Source organism: Cyprinodon tularosa, unplaced genomic scaffold (assembly GCF_016077235.1).
Source record: "Cyprinodon tularosa strain WSP-4 unplaced genomic scaffold, ASM1607723v1 ctg241, whole genome shotgun sequence".
In the NCBI taxonomy this organism is placed as follows: Eukaryota; Metazoa; Chordata; class Actinopteri; order Cyprinodontiformes; family Cyprinodontidae; genus Cyprinodon; species Cyprinodon tularosa.
In genome coordinates, this window is record NW_024038899.1 from 573838 (window position 1) to 596893 (window position 23056).

Genomic DNA, 23056 nt, shown 5'->3' on the forward strand with positions numbered 1-23056 from the left:
GGTACGGGAAAAAATTACAAAAGCCAAATGACAAGTCTTGTTTGAATTTGTTCAAGCAGCGAATGTAATTTTGTTTTTAATCAACAAATCGTGTATCAATACTTAATCACCAAAATCTGTAAGTACAGTGAATAAATTTTTGAAAGAATTGGATCTGAACTTGTAGAGTTGGTCAGTGTGTTTTGGTCTTATACTTGAATTTGGCTGGGGATGCTTTCCTCGTAGCTTCTTTAATATCACCATTTGCCTGTGGTACTCCAAGGTACTAATAGCTCTGTTCAATATCTGCTGTTTTTCCTTCAGGGAGTTGAACTCCCTCTGTGTTCATTACCTCCCCTCTTTGTCACCATCAGGCTACATTTCTCCAGCCCGAATAGCATTACAGTGACATTGCTGTAGATCCTTGTGATGTGGACCATAGACAAGATTTCTTACCTCTATCTTAGTATACAGCTTTATGTTACCAATATAGAAAAGGGAATGTATGGCTGCTCTATTTCTGTCAGTATCCATAGCCGGTCTTTAGGTTGGTTGGCTGAGAATTTTCAGGTGTGTGGAAGAGCAGTGGGAACAGAGCATATCTAGGTTTATGCCACATTTGATCAAGACTTGATTAACTGGCAATGAAGACTCAACTTGAATAACTTCAGGCATTCCACCTGTGTGCTATTGAGTCATAGACTTGTTCTTTAATCAACCCTGGCAGGGAACAGGTCTGTTTGTCTGGCTTAGAGTCCCATGGGACTGTTCTGTCAACTAGCGGCTGGTATTTCAGTGCTCTGGTATAATTGCTAGTATTTATCCATGTGAATGATTGACGGAGATTCAATTATGTATAACAAAAGCTTTTAGGTTACAGACAGAGAGATAATGAACCAAAAAATCTCCCCCAAACCCATGCTATACCTCCATAACCCTTTAAGGTTGATGGCTGCGACATCAAATTCTATTGCAAAGGTTGAGACTTCTTGATTAGCAGTTTTCCAAATGAACCAACTAGATGAGGTGACTAGGTAGATAAGTTTGGCCATAAAGAGAGAAAAATAAACAGGCAACACTCTACTACCGTGTAGTAGATGAGTGAAGGTCAGAGCTCCTGATCACTCAGCAGTCATGGAGTTAAAAGTAAACCTTTTTGTATACAACGGTATTCTTGAACCAAGTTTGAAAAATGATAGAAATAAAAATAATCAATCCATCCAAGAAAGATAATCCATGGTCTGTCATCTCCTCCACTGAGTCAGTTTTGTGAAAATCAGGAACACGCAGACAGTAACACGAGGGCTGACTAGAGGAGACTGTTGTTCCTCTGTGTAAAAGTGCTTTTAGTCAAAGAGCCTTTGTAGTCACATCATCTCAGGAATGGAAGTCTGTCCCCCAGAACATCAGAGAACTTACAACATACAAAATTTTCAAAAAGCTTCTAAAAAACTGGCTTATAACACATCAGTCATGTCAACATTAGTTGAATGTCTATCATTAACAAGCCATGCTGCCACTTGTGTCTCTGCTGTGTGTATGTACATATGTGTATATGTATGTATATATACACGTGTATGTATGTATATATATAAATGTTTTATTCTATTTTATGAACCTAGAATCTTTAGTCCTTATTCTGTATTTTTAAATCAGCTTTGAGGAGTTATAGCTTTTTTTTATTTCTTTTTATATTTGTATTTTTCATTGTAGAATGCTTACTGTTGTGTTTTGGGTGTTTTTTTTAGCTAGACAATTTTAAGCTCTGTCCAGGAACAATAGATGAAAAATACCCTTTTCGCTAATTCTGGTGCATTTGCAGGAATGCTTATTAATGTACGTTAACATTATTGGTCACAGCAAAAGTACTTTACAATAGATTTTGACCTCTGCCTTTATCACACCCCTTAGGTAGGGGAGTGGCAGCCTAGTGGTTAGGACATAGACATGGGTCCCTGAGCAAAGATCCTTAATCCCACACTGCCCCCCAGGCAATGCACAAAATGGAAGCCCACTGTTTCCCAAGGGGATGGGTTAAATGCAGAGAGTTTATTTCATTGCTATGTACTTTTGACAGTGTAATGATAATAACACGCAGGTAAAAAAGGTGGCTATGTGGGACTAAGGGGTGCCAGAGTGGCTGTGTGTTGGGTTTAAACTTGATGCTGGTAGTTTTCTAACAAGGGAAACACTCTGCTGTAACCACAAGATCACAACTTCTCAATGTTACCAACAACGCAGCAGAACATCTACAACAAAATGTTGCTCCAACACAAACTAGCTCTCTGAAGCTGTGAACCTTGACTTACCCCATACTCTCCTGTCTCCTGGTTGGTCATTGCCCACAGGTCCATGTCTATATTTCTTGAATTCTTTTCATCTGTGGTAACAAGTCCCGTAACTCCTAAAACAGAAAAAAACAAAACTTGTGAAATAGCTGTTTTCTGCATGACTGTTAGACATGTCAAAGTCTTTTGGTGGTAAGTGTTACCAGCATTGTACCATGGAAAAATAACCACTATCAATCTTTTTAAGCTGTAACATTGTTCTGACTCCCTGGGTATGATATACTGTAAGCAAAGATATGGCAGGCAGCAAATGACCGAGGATGTGTGTCACAATACACATTACGCAAGAAACTGCACTTTGAACTTTGTGTTTGTTTTTTTAAATGTGCAATCAGACTATAATTATTGCAATACAGCTGGTGATTTCAATCAAGTTTAGGGTTCAATTGTTCTTTCCAGTATTGTTCAGCTTGACTAAACACTTGGCCGGTCTACCGCAGAACATACAAAGCTTTTCTTTCACACACATCTGCTGTTTATTCATCAGTAGTTGAATATATCTAAAGTTAAAACACATTTTAGTCCTTCGGTCTAGGTACGTTTTTTTGGACAAAGGTAATTCAGAGAAATTCACAGCAAACAAATTTCAGTTAACCAAGAAACAAAATAATGTAAAAAAAAAAAATCAATATCAGCATCACTTAAAAAGCACATTGAACAGCTTATTTAAAAAAAACATGCTCCAAGCTAAGAAATGATACAAATAAACAAAAGAGAAGCACTTTACAGAGAATAGCTGCCATAAACATCAGTATTTTCATATACATTATTAAAGTAACAGTAGAGAAATTCAACAACAGCATTTATTTGATTACTAAAATCTAGATCTGAAAACACAAATATGATACAAAAGTCTTTAAAAACTTTTGCTTTTTTAAATCCGAGTGCTTATCGATAACAAAATCTTCAGCTTTCCAAAAACTCTTATCTGCATAAAGTCAAAGGAAATTTGACCAAACCCTTCTGAATTATAGACACTGTAAGTGAATGAAATACATCAGCTAAAGGTTTCCCTTTCGTTTCATTTCATATATCGATAAGACAATATGACACAGAACAACAAAGGCACAGAATTTGCCGCTGTTAAAGAAATTATTAGGCTGCCACTGTATTTTTAGACCTCTTAATAACCTTTTAAACCAACAGCAACAGAAAAAAGTCACCTCCTTTCCAGTGGCGGCTGGTGAAAAATATTTTTGGTGGGGCTGATATAGCCTAGTATACTGTATGTCTCCAACTAATCCGGAATAAGAATTCAAACAAACAATTGGACAATACATACAATTTAACAGTAATGATTTAATTTACTATATAATAACAGTAACAGTGATGATTTGGGTCACTGTGACGGGGTTCTTTGGCCTCCAAGAATCCAGGCTCAGTCGGGTTACCGGTGTTGGTGATTTATTGTGCTCAAAAACTCAAAACAGGGTGCAAAAGAAACTAAACATATACAAGATACTCTGGGCCTCAGCCTCCCTCCAGTTACCAGCAATGTAACAAAGAAACAGAAAACAAAAATTGCCGCTTTTCTTCCCACAGCCCTCATTAAATAGTTTAAGCCCCTACCCTCAGGCTCTCTTATTTCTGATTTCTTCTCATTAATCAGTTTTGTCCATATATTACCTCCACAAACAATTGATGTACAAAAACAAATAATTTTTACAACTTAATTCTTTTACACAGATTCATTGACTTATTCAATTACACCAAACTGGGTTTGAACCCAGCAAAGACGCAGCCAGACTGAAGATGACAAGTCCCCGTAGCATAAACACGTACACACCCACACCCCCCACACACCCACACACACACACACACCCACACACACACACACACACACGGCTAACCCCACTGAAATATTAAGTGTGCACCCTCAATACGCCAGCAGGTAACCAGGAACAGCTTGTGTGTTTTAAGTTCATGGAGCTACTGGGCTCTGCGCGAGTGTATTGGTCCTCACAAGCACAGTATAACAGGAATGTGTGTGGCGCGCAAAGTTAGAGAGGTTGTTTTAAGCGACGAGGTGGATTCGTCACAGTCACAATAACCATGACATGAAATGTTCATATCCTACAACAGGGATGTTCTTCTGGCAAACGGGTAGATAAATAAGGATCTCACCGAATTTGGTGGAAGCTGCATCTCGTTCGTTACATTCGCCATCTTCCCTCTAATTGTCTGCACCTGCGCTCGGGTGCAGAAGCCTGTTAAAGGCCAGTATTTTCAGCGCCCCAAGACCATAAAGTTCCGAGACGCTGATTGGCCATTAAATTCACCTAGCAATAGTACATGATTGACAGATTCTCTGCAAATGTGGGGCAGTCTGATCACAGCCCCCAGAACAGAGACGGTAGGAGTCTGTCTGTGGAAATCCACAAATTAATGACAGTAGATAGGGAAATGTAGTTTATATAATTTGTTTTGCTTATAGGTACACAGTCTAGAGAGTAAAACTGACATTTATGAGTTAATTTCTAAAAATATATTTTACGTTTCTCTCTTCTTATCAGGGAGGGCGGTGCCCCAGCGCCCCCTATGGGCCGGCCGCCACTGCTCCTTTCCCTGTTTTTTAATGAGAAAGAGAGGGTAATCCAGCTAAAACTTAGCCTCGTGAGACCATCCTGATCAAGGTTTCACTCGCAGATCAGTCTGGCTACTTTCCGTTAAAGAAAATTTGGAGCCGTTCACCAAACGAACGTCCAATCAGCGTTGGCTTTGAGGCGGGTTGAGGTGTGACGCAACGAGAAGCGCGACAGTTCAGTCTAAAGAACATGGCGGCTTCAGCCGATGAAACTAGCGTTAGCGTGGCTATCGAGCAAATTTTATTGGAATTACAGAGTATTTTTTCACTGAAAGAAGAGCAAAACACTGCTCTGGAGGCTTTTCTCAGAGGAAAAGATGTTTTTGCTCTTCTCCCGACTGGTTTCGGCAAGAGTTTGATCTATCAATTGGCTCCTCTTCGTCATCGGTCTGTTAGTACGTCATATGCTTCGTTGATCTGATTGGTTTATTTGGCCCGTCTATCACCAACATAGACCAATCAGCTAACCAGTATTCTCGCCCCTTCCCAAAATTACTTCAACGGAAGGTTTCCAGATGGATATGCGGAGCAAATCCAGCAAATCCATCTGGCGGAGTCAGGTTAGCTAAAACTGGCAAAGCCATCTTTGTTTTGCTTCAGTATTCCGCCTTTGGCTGACGCGTTGACGTCATACACCTCTCTGCCTTTCATTGGACCGAAACATTTCTGCATCGGGCTAATGAATCTGTTGGCCTCTGGTATGATGTAATTTCAGGAGTTTATGAATTCCGAAATCTTGTGGCAATTAATTTTGCCTTATAATTTAACATTCATACAGCTAATAATTTAATTATTAGCTGTATGATAATTTAATTTCTGCAGATATACTACTAAAATGTATTAATTTCCTCTAAAGCTAGACCCATGTAACCCGTTTTTCAATACACTGCCATACGTGGAAAAAGAGGAAACAGTTACAGCAGTTAAGCCCCCTTTACATCTGGATTAGTCCTCCTTAGCATCAATAACTCGTTAGCACCCGACTAACTCTGAGACACACTTATCATATGTCCAGGTCTTCATCTAAGACCCCAGATAAAAAAGTATCCGCTTTATTCCTACGTCCACTTAACACAGCACAAAGAGCATATAACACTAGGACACAGAAAGCCAAAATGCAACTTATGATCAAGTTTCTGTTTCCATGGACCTGGATTCCACAACAAATAGCAGCGCCAAAAGATGCATAGCTAAAAGCAAACATCATGCTGATGTCAAACTCATTTTTTGCATTGCTTTAAAAAAGTCTGGATTAATTTTGATCCTTCAAAACTTATAAATTTTTAATTGGTTGTTGGTTCACCATTAGACTGACTACAGATCTCACTTAAATGGTTTAGTTACAATTTATTGTGTTTATTTCACCAGTTCAGGCTTGTTATAGAAACATGATTGTTTGTTTTTCTTTGCAGAGTTTTTCCAGGCATTTAAACCTTACTTACTCAAGTCAAGAATAATTTACTCCCAAATGTTCACATCCATGTCCTCCTCCTAAACTTTTCTGATTGTTGATACCAAGATTAGCGGTTAATGCTTCAAACGTAAGTCAAAAAATGCCTTATAAAGCATGAGTATGCATTTTTTAGACTATAGCACGTAGAGCTTATGAGCTTAAGAGAATGAAAAAGCAGGCTAATGGCAAGAGCAGCTGTATTTTTCTTTATTTCTGTCTAGAAGTATTAGTGAAATATTAAGACGAATATAAATATTTGAGGAGCACATTTATTAACCAATTAATTTATCTATTTATTTATTAATCAAGGACTTTTTATTTGGTATCTTCACTTCATAATTCTGATCATGTTTTCTTATCAACATTAACTTAACTTAAATACTTTTCCTCTATTCTTCAAACACCCTTATCTTTCTCATTTTAGTTTTATGTTGAGAACAATTTGCACACAAATGGACACAAAGAAAGACTGAAATTGAAATTGATTTCTATTCTCCCATTCTGCAGTATTTGTTACTTTATGTTCTCTCTGCTTTTTCATATCATAGTAGCTTCATCTTGTGCAGTTCTGTTTAGCTGTGACGTCACTGTGGTGTGAAAAATCAAATTAAAGAGAGAAGGGGCCTGTTTTTCAGTGCTTACTCCTGTTTTTCTTCAAGACATAGCTATGGACTCTCCTTTTACTGTGACTAACTGTATGTACTCTCTTTCATCTTTTTTAGATTAAAACTGGCTCAGAGCTTGTCTGCTTAAATGTTCCTTTCCTAGACCGAGCCACTTATGGAGCTAGTTTTCTTCTCTAACATTTAAAGTATATATAGATCAGCCTCCTATGTTCTCTCTCTCTCAAACTTAGCCTGACTCTGCTTGAGGTTTCTTCCTGTTAAAAGGAAGTTTTCCTCTCCACTGTCGCTACATGCATGTTAGCATGTTATGAGGGATTTCTGTTAACGCTCAATGCAAGTGAATGTCTGCTGTAATGTTATTCAGGAGAAGCGTATCCTATAAAGTGAATGAGTCGATGCAATCAGCTGCTTTTCCTTACATAGAAAACTTAGAGCCAATCTGACTGGATAATCCGGTTGAATTGTTTCTATAAGACGTCTTGAGTTACCGTGTTTCGAATTGGCACCATATAAAATAACTGAATTGAAAATAATTCATAGATATTGAATAAAACTGACTCAAGAACATCTTTGTCAGCTGAGATTTTATAATTGCAGAACAAGACTGAGTGGCCCTGTTATGTCTCATAAAACCCAAAACACATTGGCACTACAATCAAACCCACTTTTTCCAGTCTGTCTAATAGTGTTTTATGATCAATTCTGACAAACCAAACCCTGAAAACCAATAAAGCCAAAGTAGAAGTGTTAGATGTTTGACTTTGAAGAAATATCTACCTTTACCTATGCATTCTTACTCCTGAGATGTGGTTAAAAACCTCATTGGAAATTAAAGTGATTAATTTTCTTTAAGTTATGAATACCAAAAGTGTTTGTTTAAAGATGGTCCTATAGTTAATTATGAAGGCATCCAGCTAAAATTTATATAAATGAATGATAACTGCATATGTCGGCATGTGTGGAATATGACCTATGTGAAGGAAATGGGTTACTTTAGAAATACCTCAGAGGCAACGCAGCTAAGAATATGTTTTTTTGTTAGTTTTGTTGTTTTAAATGAACATATAAAGGCAAGGATTTCAGGGACACATTCAAAGAATCAATGTAAAGATATTTCTGGAAGCAAAAGACATCTAACCAAGTAACTAGAGGAGCAGCTACCCACTGAAGGTCTTAAAAAAACATATGAATGAGTTGATTTTAAAAACACAGGCTTTAACGAAGTTTTCCTACCCCAGAATCGACGATTCTGTGTCCTCATCGTGATGTTAAGGCCATCGTTCTGTTCTCCGCCCTCTGCCAAAGTCTCTTCCAAGGCAATTGCATACAGCAAAAAGCCATCATAAAAACTGCCAGCGATGTAGTCCATCTGGAATGAAAGGCAATCTTTAAACCAACAAGAACAAGTGCTGTAAAGTACAGCTTGAGTAATAAAACTATATTCTTTTCTGCCAAAGTTCTAAATAAAACGTAACATTTTTTGTTGCCCTCACTTATAAAAACGCCTGGGATGAATGTACTGACTGCAAACATTACTGTAAACGTCATTCCTCGTTATGTTCAGGCAATTACTCTGCGCAGTGGGATGTTTTCTCATTTGAGATTATGCTATGAGAAATTAAAGTGGTTTTCTCAGGAATCTAACACTTACTAAAGATGGCTCCAGGTGAACACCAAAATCCCTCTGAGCTCTGGCATGGAGTTTTTTCTGGAAGTCCAGGTACTCTGGATTATCCGGGGGATGGTACGTCAACACAAAAACAGACTGGAAGAAGAACACAAAGGAGAAAAATATATTGTTAAGAGTGAATGAGAGTCCAGTCCAGCATGCTTCTATTCAGATAAAACTGAGTCCCCCATCAGTTAAAAATTACCCCAAAGGTTCTAAGAGGAAAGGTTTCCAATTCCAATAAAAATATAGGTAATCAACTGAAAATGTCCTCTCACTTCTCTTTTTTAATGAGCAAGACTCCATCCTTCTCTGAGCTTTAACATTTTATTCACTAAAATCTATTAAAAGTGTAAGAGCATCATGCAGGTCTACGGAAGAGGATTAGGGCCACTGAAAAAAAAAAAAGTGAGCTGATTTTTTAATTTTATTTCAGTTTAGTATGGGAAAATTGTCAGAATTCTGACTTTTTTCTCAGAACTCTGACTTTAATCTCAGAATTCTGACTTTTTTCTCAGAATTCTCACTTTAATCTTAGAATTTTGGATCTTAATGTAGATGGGCACCATGAAGGAAGAGATGTGGAGCACTCAGCTTCACTGACAAAGATGTGAGTTGTTTGAGGTGGCCAGTGAAAACATTGGTGGAAAATGATGGAATTAGGCAACTTTTTACGTGCCCGAGGGGTCCCCTCATTAATGGAGGAGAAGAAGGTCATTAAAACAAGAGCTAGTCTCTAAAACAGACATGGCTATGACTTGATGCTAACATGTTTGTTAGTTGTCAGAAATCTGAGATTAAAGTCAGAATTCTAAGAAAAAAAGTCAGAATTCTGACTTTTTTCCCATATTAAACTAAAATAAAATATAAAAAGCAGTTAACTTTTTTTTTTTTTTTTGAGTGGCCCTAATCCTCTTCCATACAGGTCTAAGTCCACCCTGCTGCACAAATATGTTGCTGGCATGCATTAAACTAAAAGCAGTGTAATTTTATAAGTCTACAAATATTAGCATAAAATATTTTCTGTTTTGAAGATGCACAAATTGATACTGAAAAGTTGATTAAAGATCAGTGTCAACAGCAATTCTAAGAGAGTCCTCACATAGATTTTATGTTTACCAATTAATATTAACACAAAGGATCTCTATTTAAAAGAATAAATAAAAAAAAGTGTGGTGTGCATTTGTATTTAGTGACCCTGAGTCAATCATTTGTAGAACCTTTGCAGAGTCTGCATCTAGAACCATCCAGTATTTAGCTCCAGTCAACTTCTCATCAAACTTAACCTGCCTTCTTGTCAGAGTAGGAATCCCACAGCATAATGCTGCTGCTACCATATCCTGTTGTGTTTACCTTGATGAGGAGTGCTACTTTTTCTCCGGACACATTGTTTTTTACTGGATTTATTTCTGAGGGATGTTAAAATGTAAACATTTCGAAATAAATTCAAATTTTAAATTTTAAATATATATCTATACTCATAAATCCTGCATCATATCTCTTCTACTCTTATAAGTAGGGTTTATTTTAATCATTGTAAAGTCCTAATAAGATATATGATGCATGCTATGTATCAATAAAACATTTTTATACCTGAAATCTAAAAAATAAGCCTCGGGCAGTTAAATAAAGTTTGGATTGCTCTTGGCTTAAAAACCTTGAGGATCATTTTTCGTGTCACAACAATGATTAAAAACTCACCACCAACTTCCACAAGCAATTACTGCACAAAAAGCACAGCGTGTTGCCACAATAAGCCGTGTCAGAACCCGCCAGCGCATTCATACCTTTCATGTTTAGCTCAACTGGAGCAGAAATTTAGGGTGGAAAAATATGTTTATTATGCTAAAAATGCTTGCTGCCAGTTTTAAGAAGGAATCTATAGATGCACAGCAGAAGTTGGCATCTGTTTGGGAAAATCATTTTCATACTTAGATACCGGTAGTAAATTTTTTTAAGAGGAAAATGTAAAGACAATTAGATAGGAGCCAAAAAACATCTCATGTGGCCCAACAGAATGGTGTGAATATTTTTAGCCAAGTTTCCAGGAAAAACTTGTTAACTGGCTAAATTTATTCAACTGAAAGAGTGATATTATCCAACATTACCAGCATTTTAGCACAAAGCATTTCTACTAATTAGAGGAGCCTTGTAAGTCTTCTGCTTCAATGGCAAAACAGGAGAGAATATAGGGAGGAGATTTAAAACTTATTATGTCTACAATTCAGCCTATAGGGAGGAAGAAAACTGTAGGTCACAGAGTTAAAAACCAGCAGGAAACACTTGTTTTATGTACGTATGTGCAAATTGTCCTTTGACCAGAACTTGCTCTAAAAGTCTAAATTCTGCTTAAATCAATTAAAACCAAATAAATTCTAATTTATAGCTTGTAGATAGAGAAAAGCCAAAGCGTCACAGATTCTCTATGAAAGTTAAAAGTGAAAAAAGGTGCTTTTCCACTAGTGGTGGGCCTTGTTTCAACGGATCTGCGATCAGCTTACAGCAGTATAAAGTTTTTAGTTTAGTGGATTGGCATTTTTGCAAACTTTGAGATCGCTAATGGAAAACATAGCCTCTGTTTAATTACACATTCAATAAGATAAACAAATTCAAAAGTTTGTTCCTTTCTTTTGAAAGCTACTGTAAGAGTCAATAGCCTACTAACTGTAGACTTAAATAGATGTTATTGTGCTATGCAGCAACGGCTAGCTGAAGAAAAACTATACAGGTATAAATAAAAACAAAAAAAACATTTTGAAATGTGCAGTTTTGATTTGCAGTCATGAAAGTGGTAATATATTCTTCATATTAGGATGTAAACTAAGTCTTAAAATGAATGGAATGCTGAGAATTCTGCAATGACTGACAATGTTGCTATCTCTTCAGCAAAGTTGTTATTGGGTATCTTAAAAATCTCTAGATGATGTCATTACCTAATCGCATATTTGGTTATGCTTTGATCCAGCTGTCAGAGAAATATTAACATGGTAAAGCAAAAAGTGATAAAAAAAACACACCAAAGTCATTTAAATATAAAGATAAAATCTTTAAATCAATTTTCAGCATTTATTATCATTTTACCTGAACTTATGCTACGTTCACCCCGGACGCAGCAGGAGCAGCAAAATCGGGTCTGCTGCTTCATTTTTGCTGCTTGTACCAGTTAGTTCTGACGCGCGGCTGAAGCAGCTTTGCTGCTCTGGCTGCGCGGTGCAAAAGTGTGTATGACACGCGTTGGGCGGAGCTACTCTATCCTTTCTCTGCCTTGCAGCTATATTTGCTGTGATCAGTGGGAATAAAGTAGTTTTAATATGTTTTTAAGTGAGAAAATCTACCTGAAAACTTCATTAGTGCGGTCAGTTCATCCAGATTACCATCCTGCCTTCCAATATTTTTTCTGTCGGAGCCGCTCAGACCCCCACATACCAGCGGTGCGCTGTCAGTAGGAATCTCTTCAACAGCAGCCTCTGGCCGGGTCGCCTCCTCGCGGTTCACCGCTGCAGTGGCTGGTAGGTGTTTTTCATCTAAATAATCCAAACTGCAGGCAGCAGGATAATAAAAGCCAACATGTTCTGCCAGCAGGTTTCTGCATTTTAAGTTAATTTATGCGTCAATAAACTGTTTCACAGGAGTGATCACAGCGCTCTGTGACATCAGCGATATGTCTGTCTCTCTGCCAGCTCCCAGATCAGCTTCTCTGACTAGTAGATGCGGCGCGTCGAGCAGCAAAAGTTTAATTTTTCCATCTCGAGCAGCAGCGCGTTTGCGGCGCGTCAGATGCTTAGACGCTCCCGACGCGCTGCTTCAGCTGCTCAGACGCGCTGCGCCTGCTGCTCAAAACGCACTGCGGGACCTTTTGCTGCGCCTTGACTTGGTCAACCATTGACTTTGAATGACTTTGAATGACTTCGCTGCTTCTGCCACGCCTGCTGCGTCCGATGTGAATGCAGCATTATATTAGATACAATATTCTTGTTATTGGAGATGCATTGATCCAATATTTGGATCGAATAGCAGCTCTATATTGACATATTAGTTGTATCTGACATGGGTGATATATTGGATATCAGACATCCAATCCAAAGCATTTTATGTGGAATTGTTACTTCTTTCTATTTTATACTTATTTTTAATCAAATAATATGTAATGTAAATTTGTATTTCTGTTAATTTTTTTATCTTTTTTAACAATGTTTATGTTAAGACTAAATCCTTCCCTCACATGACAAGATATATGGTTCATTCGTTCTGCAGTTGAATGGGATCGGTACTGGATATCAGCCGATACGCTCACCCCAGGTATTGGTATTGGACCGGATGGGAAAAAACTGGATCGGTGCATCTCTACTTGTTATGTTAATAATTTCTACTTAAGAACGGTTAGCAGAGGCACACAGTGGTTGAAGCTGTGTGTGAATGAAATGTGGGTAAGGGATCAATGCTAGTGCGACAATTTCTTAAAATATAATAAAAAATATATTAAAATTATATTATCATCCCACTTTTTAATCCACAGGCTCTTTGAAAGCTTTGTACATGTGACTCATGTTCAATTGGGAAACAGAAGGAAGTGGTTCTACTCTGGATGCCCAGTTTGACATACCACATGTCAATGCTTTTGAGAAGGGAAGGGGCTAATGTGTTGGCACCAAACTCCCAATCACCACAGGAAAAAGTCTTTACATGTTTCTCTAGTTGCTTTTTTGAAAAAAGGTCTTAAAATGGGTCAAAAAAGTCACTAATTATTCCTGGCAGCAGTGGTTAAAGGCTGCAGAAGACTGGAGACTGGGTCTGGAGGTTCATCTTCCAGCAGGACAATAAATGGGTTTCCATCACAAATCTGTGCAAAAGTACGTCGATATTCTGCTAATTCGGAAAATGCTAAGTTTTGCAATTGCGGTATTACCATTTAATAAGTAATACCATTAAAGTTGAATGCGAATACATTTGTTGACACCAAAACTCTGGAACAATCATGGCAACATCTTCCAATAGCTGCTAGCGTTCTTCTTCTTCATCTTTTTACAAGGCAGTAAGGTCCTGTCACAAATCACTTGCATCATGCTAGAAAAGTATTTTCATTGCAGTTTTCCGAAATATAACAATTTGCACAAATTTGATATGACCGAGAAAACAAAACATAAAGACTTTGTTTAAAAAACAGGATTTTTTATGAGATTGTTGTTTCCATTTACCAATTTATTTATTTTTTACTCACAGTTTGCGCAAATTGATGGTTAATGGAAACACATCAAGTGACAATCATACAGCCACAGTAACACTAGGATTGTTTAGGTCAAAGCACATTAATGTCTTACGATGTGTCAGTCGCAACAACGTGCCGTTAACACTGTTGTCGTTTTGCAGTGTTAAAGGAGAGTTTTCCCTCCCACTGTCACTACATGCATTCTCATTGCATTTTGCAATTTCAAAAAAACAATGCCGGCCATATTTCACTGTAGCTAGATTCTCATCCAAGAGGAGTAAATGCTGAAAATCAGGGACTCGATATAATCTGTTGGGTTCCTGAGGTACAATCCTTTTAAATACACTAACGTTCAAAAGTTTGGGGTCAAATTGAAATTTCCTTATTTTTGAAGGAAAAGCACTACTCCCTTCAGAGGACAGTACAAACAAGCTACTGCAGGTACTATTTAATGAAGATGCCAGTTGGGGACCTGTGAGGTGTCTGTTTCTCAAACTAACTACTCTAATGTACTTATCTTCTTGCTCAGTTGTGCAACGCGGCCTCCCACTTCTTTTTCTACTCTGGGTAGAGCCTGTTTGTGCTGTCCTCTGAAGGGAGTAGTACACACCGTTGTAGGAAATCTTCTATTTCTTAGCAATTTCTCGCATAGAATAGCCTTCATTTCTAAGAACAAGAATAGACTGTCGAGTTTCAGATGAAAGTTCTCTTTTTCTGGCCATTTTGAGCGTTTAATTGACCCCACAAATGTGATGCTCCAGAAACTTAATCTGCTCTAAGGAAGGTCAGTTTTGTAGCTTCTGTAACGACCTAAACTGTTTTCAGATGTGTGAACATGATTGCACAAGGGTTTTCTACTCATCAGTTAGCCTTCTGAGCCAATGAGCATTGACATTGTGCCATTAGAACACTGGAGTGATAGTTGCTTGAAATGGGCCTCTATACACCTATGTAGATATTGCACCAAAAACCAGACATTTGCAGCTAGAATAGTCATTCACCACATTAGCAATGTATAGAGTGTATTTCTTTAAAGTTAAGACTAGTTTAAAGTTATCTTCATTGAAAAGTACAGTGCTTTTCCTTCAAAAATAGGACATTTCAATGTGACCCCAAACTTTTGAACGGTAGTGTAAATCTGTCTGTATGATTTATTTAAACTGACTCTGTAAATTCCTTGACATAAGGTGTTGGGAATTGTTGCAATGAAAATTTGAAACTGAACTGAATGGCAAAGTCAAAGTACAGACTAAAATCCAATAGGGAATCTTTAGATAAACTTGTTCACAAACATTCTCCATCCAGTAAACAGAGCTTAAACTGTTTTAAAAGAAGATTTAAAAAAAATGGCAGGTTTTAAGTTGCAGAGGTAGGGATGCATTTTGAAAAATCTAAGATGACAGAGTAAGGATCTGGGGCTAGAGAGAGGTGTAAAATAAAATGAACCAGACTAGCGTCATACCACAACCTTATTCTGCATGAAACATAGTTTGGCTCAAAAACATTAGCAGAGTAAAGAACAATTTGTTACAGAAAGCAAAAACATCTAAGGAGGCGCCTCATCACTTTTGATTTTACTTTGTTTCTCTGCAGCAAACCTGAAAAGGTGTGAGCTTAACTTCACCATCAAATCTCCCGACTTCTGTGTACTTCTTCATGTTAGCAAGCAATTAAACACTGGTAGATCCCCACTTGACAGAAAATGCACTAATAAGGTTCTTGCACAATTGAAGCATTGTTCACCTCAGACAGTAGTTGGTATTGTGAGAATTTAATTGTCTATTTAGTTCACTGAACCCTTTGGCTCTGCTGTGACCCAGAAAACTAGCTTTGTGTTAACATTATGTAATTCTCTATGGCCAGCCACCCAGACATTTAACTATCTCCAAATCAATCACACCAACAGATTATGGGTGTGTACTGGCAGTTTCACCCTGAAAGGGGCTAACTGGACAGAAGATGCCAGCTAATGAGTTAGTACCAGTGTACCTCTTACTCGTTAGTGTCAAATTCACAAGATCTTTTGTGATAGACTTACACCAAGTGGTGCATAGCTGCTAGGTGGAGGAGAAAGATGTCTTTTTGACACTGTTTAATTTACACAAAACTATGTTTCTGCAGGCTGCTCTGGTCACTAAACAGAAGCTAAACTTAAGCAAAAACTAAAATGGAGAGCACATTCATTAGTTAGAAAGATCCTGTCAAAGTTAAGATCTACATCTAATTGAGAATATCAATAAAAGACTTGAGGTTGACAGATAACATGGTGTTGGTAGTATCATGCTGTGGGATGCTGTAGTCAGATCAGACCAATTTGCATTTTTTTACGTCAAAATTCAAACTCTATGTATGAATTAGTGCAAAACAAGGTGGTGGCAGCATAATGATGAGGGATTGCTCTTCTTTAGGATGGCAGAGAACCTGTTAGAAGCTGCAAAAGACCTCATTCTAGAGGGTAGATTTAGCATCAAGCAAGACAACAACACTAAACATATAGCCAGAGGCTTTAGTTGAATAATTTGGATAAAATCACATTTCTATTTTAGATTGGCCTAGTCAAAGTACAGATCTAAATTCCAAAAGAAAGTCTCTCGGTGCTTTTAACTTGAGCGATTCTACCAAGAACAATAACAATAAAATTCACTTCTGGGTGTGTGAAACCAGGAGATACATCCCCACGAAACACTTCCAAGCTCTAGTTTAGGAAAATCAAATTAAAGGACATTAAATAACAGAAAATAATTTTGTATTTTGTTCTATGACTTAAAATTCCAGAAAGAAAATATCAAAGTTTATGGCTGTAAGGTGACAAAATGTGAAAAAGTTCAGCAAGGCAACAAAATCTAAGCAAATCACATATTAGAGATTTAATAAGAGAAATTATGCAACCAGCCGCAAAACCAAATAACTGTAACGTGTTTTTAGAGGGGAGTACATCTGGAGGTAATGCAGTCTCCTCCGAGACGCTGTGGAAAATAAATTAAGAGAATTTAGAGGAGCCTGCGTGGCATTAAGGGAGATAAATTAGGTGAACAGCATCTGCGTCAGGTGAATTTATTTCAGACGGCGCTAATCTGAAGGGCTTCCTGTAAAAACACGCCCGTTCCTTCATTAATGTCACACAGGAATTTAACTCCCTAAAGTGGAGAAAATAATTGACAGCGGGAGGGATTGTCTCTTCTGACTGGGAGACTCGGTTCCAAACTCTTCTGACCAAATTGATGGAACTCATAAGACTCCATGTTTGTTTTGATTGAACTTAAAATCTTCCAACTTTTTTTTATTATTATTTTTATCAAGGTTTCCAGCTAACTGTCTTTGATTCTCTCTCTTTATTTTCTACCTTGGTTGCATTAAAACGCTCTCTGTTCTTACCTTAAAGACCTCCATCGCATCGTCCCATTTGAAGTTGGCCTTCAGCCACGGTTTCCGATGAGTCAAGCTTTCTGCAAACACATCCAGATAGAAGATGGCGTAGTTTTCCGGGTCTTGGATCTCGTTCTGGAACAGCTTCATGATGCTCATGAATGACTCCAGGGGCCCACAGATGTAAATGACTGCAGACAGAAGAGGAGGAAATGAGAGAGTTATCGAAGCCCCAGAATCTGGTCTGTGACCTCAGAGGCATAATGCTGCATTTTTTAAGTTATTGGTCAAATATTTTTCATTGTTAGCGAGCTGGAATTGAATTGTCCTCCTTCTCACAAACAAGTCCCGAAGTTAGACTGTATACAAAATGACAATAAAGTTTGTCTAAGTCGAAGTCTTAAATGATAACAAAACTTCCTCCGTTTTCAATTACAAATGATCTCGTTACAGTTTCTTTACCTAAGAACGACCAGGAACAGCCAGATTTTTCAGCTTCAGCCAATTTAATGTGATCAGATTCATGTCTTCCACCAATTAAAGGCCTTTATATACGCCCACCACTATTCTGCACAGGAGCCAATTTTCCTCTTACAGCACTAATAATTTCCTCTTACAGCAGAGTAGAATGACACCTTTTTCACAAAAGCTTCTAGTTTCACTTATTGTAATGAAATTAGTTCATGTATTCGCTAATATCCTGTAAAAGCTGACCTGATTTTTAGCTGTAGTTGTGTCTGATTCTAAATGAAATGTGGACAAAAGCAAATCACAAAAGCGTCACTGAAGCTCATTCAGGTTCCATGAACTTTACTCATTCATGACGAGCATCAGAGGAGGACAAATCTCTGTGGAAAAAAACACAGTTTTTAAAGATGGTGACTAGAATATTTACATGATTATGATGACGAACTGGAACTGCTGGTAATAATTTATACATAAGATTGACGGACGGACAGATGGACGGATATACCTATGAGTTCGTGACTGCATGTATGCCATCATGAACTTTATTCCATATATGGGCAGAATTATTTTTATGACCATGATTTAAACTCCATTTACACTTTTGTTTGTTGTTCTAACGCATAGCTAGTCGGGCGTGTTTCTAAACAATATATGACAGTCCAAATATCCATCCATCCATTATCTGACACGCTTCTCAGGCGGGGTCCACCCTGGACAGGTCGCCAGTCCGTCGCAGGGCAACACAGAGACAAACAACCACTCACGCACACCTAAGGGGAATTTAGAGAAGCCAATTAACCTAACAGTCATGTTTTTGGACTGTGGGAGGAAGCCGGAGTACCCAGAGAGAACCCACACATGGTCAGGAAGAACATGCAAACTCCATGCAGAAAGACCCCAGGCCAGGAATCAAACCCAGAATCTTCTTGATGCATGGCAGCAGTGCTACCCACTGCTCCACTGAGCAGCCCAGTCCAAATAGTATCTAATTAAATAACATATTTACCAGCCTTACTTGGGTGGGCAATAAATATATAAAAGTTGCACAACACCACAATGCGGTATCATGGGCTGGACTTCTATGTTTATCTGAGCAACGAACCTCTTCTTCTCAAAGTTGCTGAGGCATGATTCCAATAGACAGCATCTGTCAGCCACAGATCAGTCTTTTAACACCTTTAAATCACAACCAATAACCCACAACCCACTCCTATCACCATCTCTGTCATTAGATTTCCAAACGTTAAATTTTCCATGACCAATACAGACTCTCATAGATTAGAGATCCTTCACTATATTTGTGCATGAGAAATTTATCTATATAGTTATTTTTACTGGTTTACACCAGAGCCACCTGAACCTACTCTTGTCAAAAAGCCCCCAAATTGAAAAGTTGATTAAAATTGATTATGTGCCTGTTCAACACATTACACCCAGCGGAGCTGTCGACCTCCCCAAGATGGTTCCACCAAATCACATCAGCGCCGATAGGTGAAAACGATGATACAGGGTCTACTCTTATATTATGTCTATGGACCTAACCACAACATCAACCCAGCATGCATTGCACAGGTGAAAAACTACCTCCAACTGTGAAAAACATAACAAAGGATGTATAGTTTTTCAAAGTAGTTATGAGTTTTTACTAGGGGTGGAACGGTTCACAAAATCCACCGTTCGGTTCGGTTCACGGTTTCATGGTCACGGTTTTCGGTTCGGTTCGGTATATGTTGATTGTTACACCGAAATCCCATAAAAATTAATGAAATTAATGAAAAAATCCCAAAAAATTAATGAATTGTAATTATTTTTAATGATCCGCGGAAACCCAGGACCATTTCCGCATGTCTGGAGCCCAGCGGAGCGCTGATGGAGTATGTGGGATTTCTGGGTTAGCCTGACATGTTGGTCGTGTTGCTGTTAGCATAAACAAAACGTGTTGCACAATGCTTGCACACTGTTGTACTTTTATCCACAACTTTCTTTCCGCCGTCATCGTAGGTCACTCTAAATGCAAAGTGGTCCCTTACAGCAGACCTATAAAGTGCTGCTGGCGCGTCTTCCAACTCCTGTTCTTTCCCACTCGCCATACCCACACAATTCTCCACAACAACTGATTTTATTCTGCTACACCCGGCAACGCTGCTTCACTTCTTCTTGTTTACTACTGGTGGTTGGCTTTGGTCGCAGTACCGCCACCTTCTGCTCTGGAGTGTAAACGCTTCGCCTATGAGAAAATGGAGCAGCGCATGAACCGAACGCAACACACGCGAACAGAACCAAGACAGTCAAACCGAACGGTTCGGACAGTTTTCATAAACCGTTCCATCCCAAGTTTTTACGTATCACAGGGAGCTATTTTTTTATTTAAATACTGAAATTAATAAATTTTATTGCGAGGTTTTTTTTACATAACAACAGGCCAGGCTCAGTTGACATGTGTCACGTTTTGGTTGTGGTTTTGAGGACCCAAATGCAGAGGCAGAAAGGCTGAGGTGAATTCTTGTAGTTTTTAATGATGAAAATGGTTAAAAAGGCAGGAATCCAAAAATCCAACAAAAAATGTAACAGACCAGAACCATGGAGAGATCAGGGGAAAACACGCACAAGGAGCCAGGAAGAGACGAGGTGAGAGGACAACGGCGACGACAGGACCAGCAACAACAAGGAGTGACTGCAGAGGGAGAGTATATGTAGCTGACTGAGACAATGGCAGGGCTAACGAGCCGACAAGGAGCAGGTGTGAGAGGAGACAACGAGGGAGCCACGGGGAAAGAAACACACACAAGAGGGCAACAGAGGACAACAGAAAAACCTGAGAACTACCTTAAATCTAGAAATTACAACAAAAAAGGAATTAAACAAATAAAAACAGGAAACAAAGAGCAAAGTAAAGCACAATATAACCAAAACCATGACAACCTGAGAAGTTGGATTTTCCTTAAAATTACATTGTGGACATTCAGCTACTGCACCGGAACTGAAATCAATTTAAAGGTATAGTGGAGGGTTTTCACATTTTTTTAAAAAGTCCCACCCTTTCCACTTAAAGAAAATAAATAATACACATGCATACATCCGTAAAAAGATTTACAATTTTTTCCACTATGTCAGACTCACCACCGGTAAATGAAAATGGGGATGAGCATTAGGAGGACCACTTATTTAGATGATCCCTCCGGAGGAGAACATCCTCCACTATACCTTTAAGGTTAAAAGGCATTTCACACACATGGAAGCTGTATATGGCCATATGGACACTAGCTCTGTTTACATGAAGAAATCAGCCAGAGCTGACATAGTGGGTTCTGGGGAGTGATCTAAGCAGAGGAGTCTGCTCTTTGGAATTTGAACTAACACCAGGAAATAGGATTTTGTCTGAAAGTAATAAATTCTGCATTTTATTGGATAAAGGACCTAAAGATGTGAAAACAGCGGAAGATGACCCAAAGATGTAGTAAATATAGCTTAAAGGTAAGGTACCCATCAAACAGCAGCAATAGAGATAATAACTTTGAGTTATTTACTGCGTCCTGAATGTTACTCAGCTTCTCTCAAATATTTACACACAGGAAATGTTCCTGTTTATAGCAGAGGAATGCCCAGTGTGTTGCTCGGGGGCACGCTGCCACTATGAGTTGTAAGGATCAAAGCTAACACCCCTCTCAAAACTCTCAAACCGCCCCAACCTGCTGTTTTCACCCCGTACCGTCTACACCCTCCCGCTGCTGAGTCATGAATTGAAAACAAAGCTTTATTTCCATGCCCGGCTGCTGCCAACTCGGGAGGCAAAGCTCCCAGTTAGCAGACAATTCCTTATGTGTTAGAGCGAAGGAGGCTGCTGCTCCGAACTTAACGCCCAGCTCTTCCAGCGTGGTTCCCTGTGCCAGGTATTCCTGCCGTCTCCTGGACTGATCCCATAATAAACACCCAAACACAGCGGGAGAATGTCCTCCCGTGATGGAGCCGTCTTTAGAGGCTTTCACTTTACACAAAACCTGCTGCATATCAGTTGCTAATTTTAATCTGCTCTTGTCTAAGGAATGACAGGAGGGTTTTCAAAAATATTCCTAACCGTTTTTTTTGTTGTTGCAACAATTGTCATGTTACAGCCTCAAATTTCCAGGTTGTGTGATTAATCAACACAAAACAACATGTGGAAGAAAGTATTCCAGTCAAATGAAGCTATATTTTGAATGTTTTGCTAAATGTGGAAACTCTCTGTGATGTGTTTACAGGCTGCAAATGACCAATGAGACTGGGGTGAAGGTTCACCTTCCTGCACAACATCTACCATAAACGCACCGCCAGAGGTGCCATACAATGATATAGTGTTTTAAAATGGCCTAGTCAAAGTCCACATGAGAATCCATGATATTTAACCTATATTAATTCATCTAATAATCTTTTTTATTGTACCCCTCACATTAATGTTTTCTGTGATCCGTCTGTTCCCTTAGCAGACATGAAAAGAGATGTAACCAGCTCCCTCATTGGTCATTTTGTGAACAGTGTGGCAGTCTAACCAATAAGAACGCTGGTTACATTTAGGGCTGAAACAAATAATCTGATTAATCATGACAAATCAATTATTGAAATAATCGTCAACTAATTAAGCAATCGATTAATCGTTACATCTAAAATATGCGTTTAGCTAACAGACCAACCAACTTTAATTATATCAAGAATGTAATGAAGTATATTAACATTTTGATTTTAAAAAAATTACTTTATTATATGTCAGTATCCTCTATTCAGAAGTTTTAGTTTCACCCGGTTTAATTTCGTAAAAAAAGGTATTTTTTAAGGAACCTTTTAGTATCCGCTTATTAATCGATTATTCAAAAAAAAAATTATCGACAGATTAATCAATTCATAAAATAATCGTAAGTTGCAACCCGAGTTACATTCAAGTAAAAAAAGTTAAAGAAAAAAGAAAATCCAACTTCAAATATGATTTGAAAATAAGTGAAAAAAAGGGAATAAGGAGTTAGCTTTTTAAAATATGTGATTAGGACGCCTATTTATAATAACATTTATAAATGGTGGTTGTTAAATATTCATTCAGAAAACGGATTTGAAAATACATATTCAGAATGCAGCATTTATTAATGGAATAACAGATACAATTTACAATTCCTCCTTAATAAAGCAATTAAAAATGAGCAACTAGGAAAAGCCTTTCAAATTAGATTTCTAATTGTATGATTTAAATGTTAAGTTTGAAATAGGTGCTTTTCTTTTTCAGTGACTGTCCTAGTCCTCCACGTAAGTGAGCATGGTATACAGATAAAGGATAAATCTTCTGTAGGTGTCCATTATCAGAACGAATGAACTTTGCCGCAGCAAAGGTCCAG

The 23056-nt window shown here is 38.2% G+C and overlaps 1 protein-coding gene across 1 annotated transcript in view; it reads right to left on the bottom strand.

Annotated features, from left to right (window-relative positions):
- Positions 1 to 23056, bottom strand: part of LOC119785164 (atrial natriuretic peptide receptor 2) — a 131770-nt gene that overhangs the window by 89274 nt on the left and 19440 nt on the right. The window contains exons 2-5 of the mRNA XM_038287617.1: positions 17241 to 17422; positions 8642 to 8755; positions 8224 to 8359; positions 2289 to 2383 (exon numbers count right to left, since the gene is read on the bottom strand). Of these exons, the coding sequence (XP_038143545.1) occupies positions 2289 to 2383; positions 8224 to 8359; positions 8642 to 8755; positions 17241 to 17422 (527 nt within the window). The remainder of the gene's footprint in view (positions 1 to 2288; positions 2384 to 8223; positions 8360 to 8641; positions 8756 to 17240; positions 17423 to 23056) is intronic.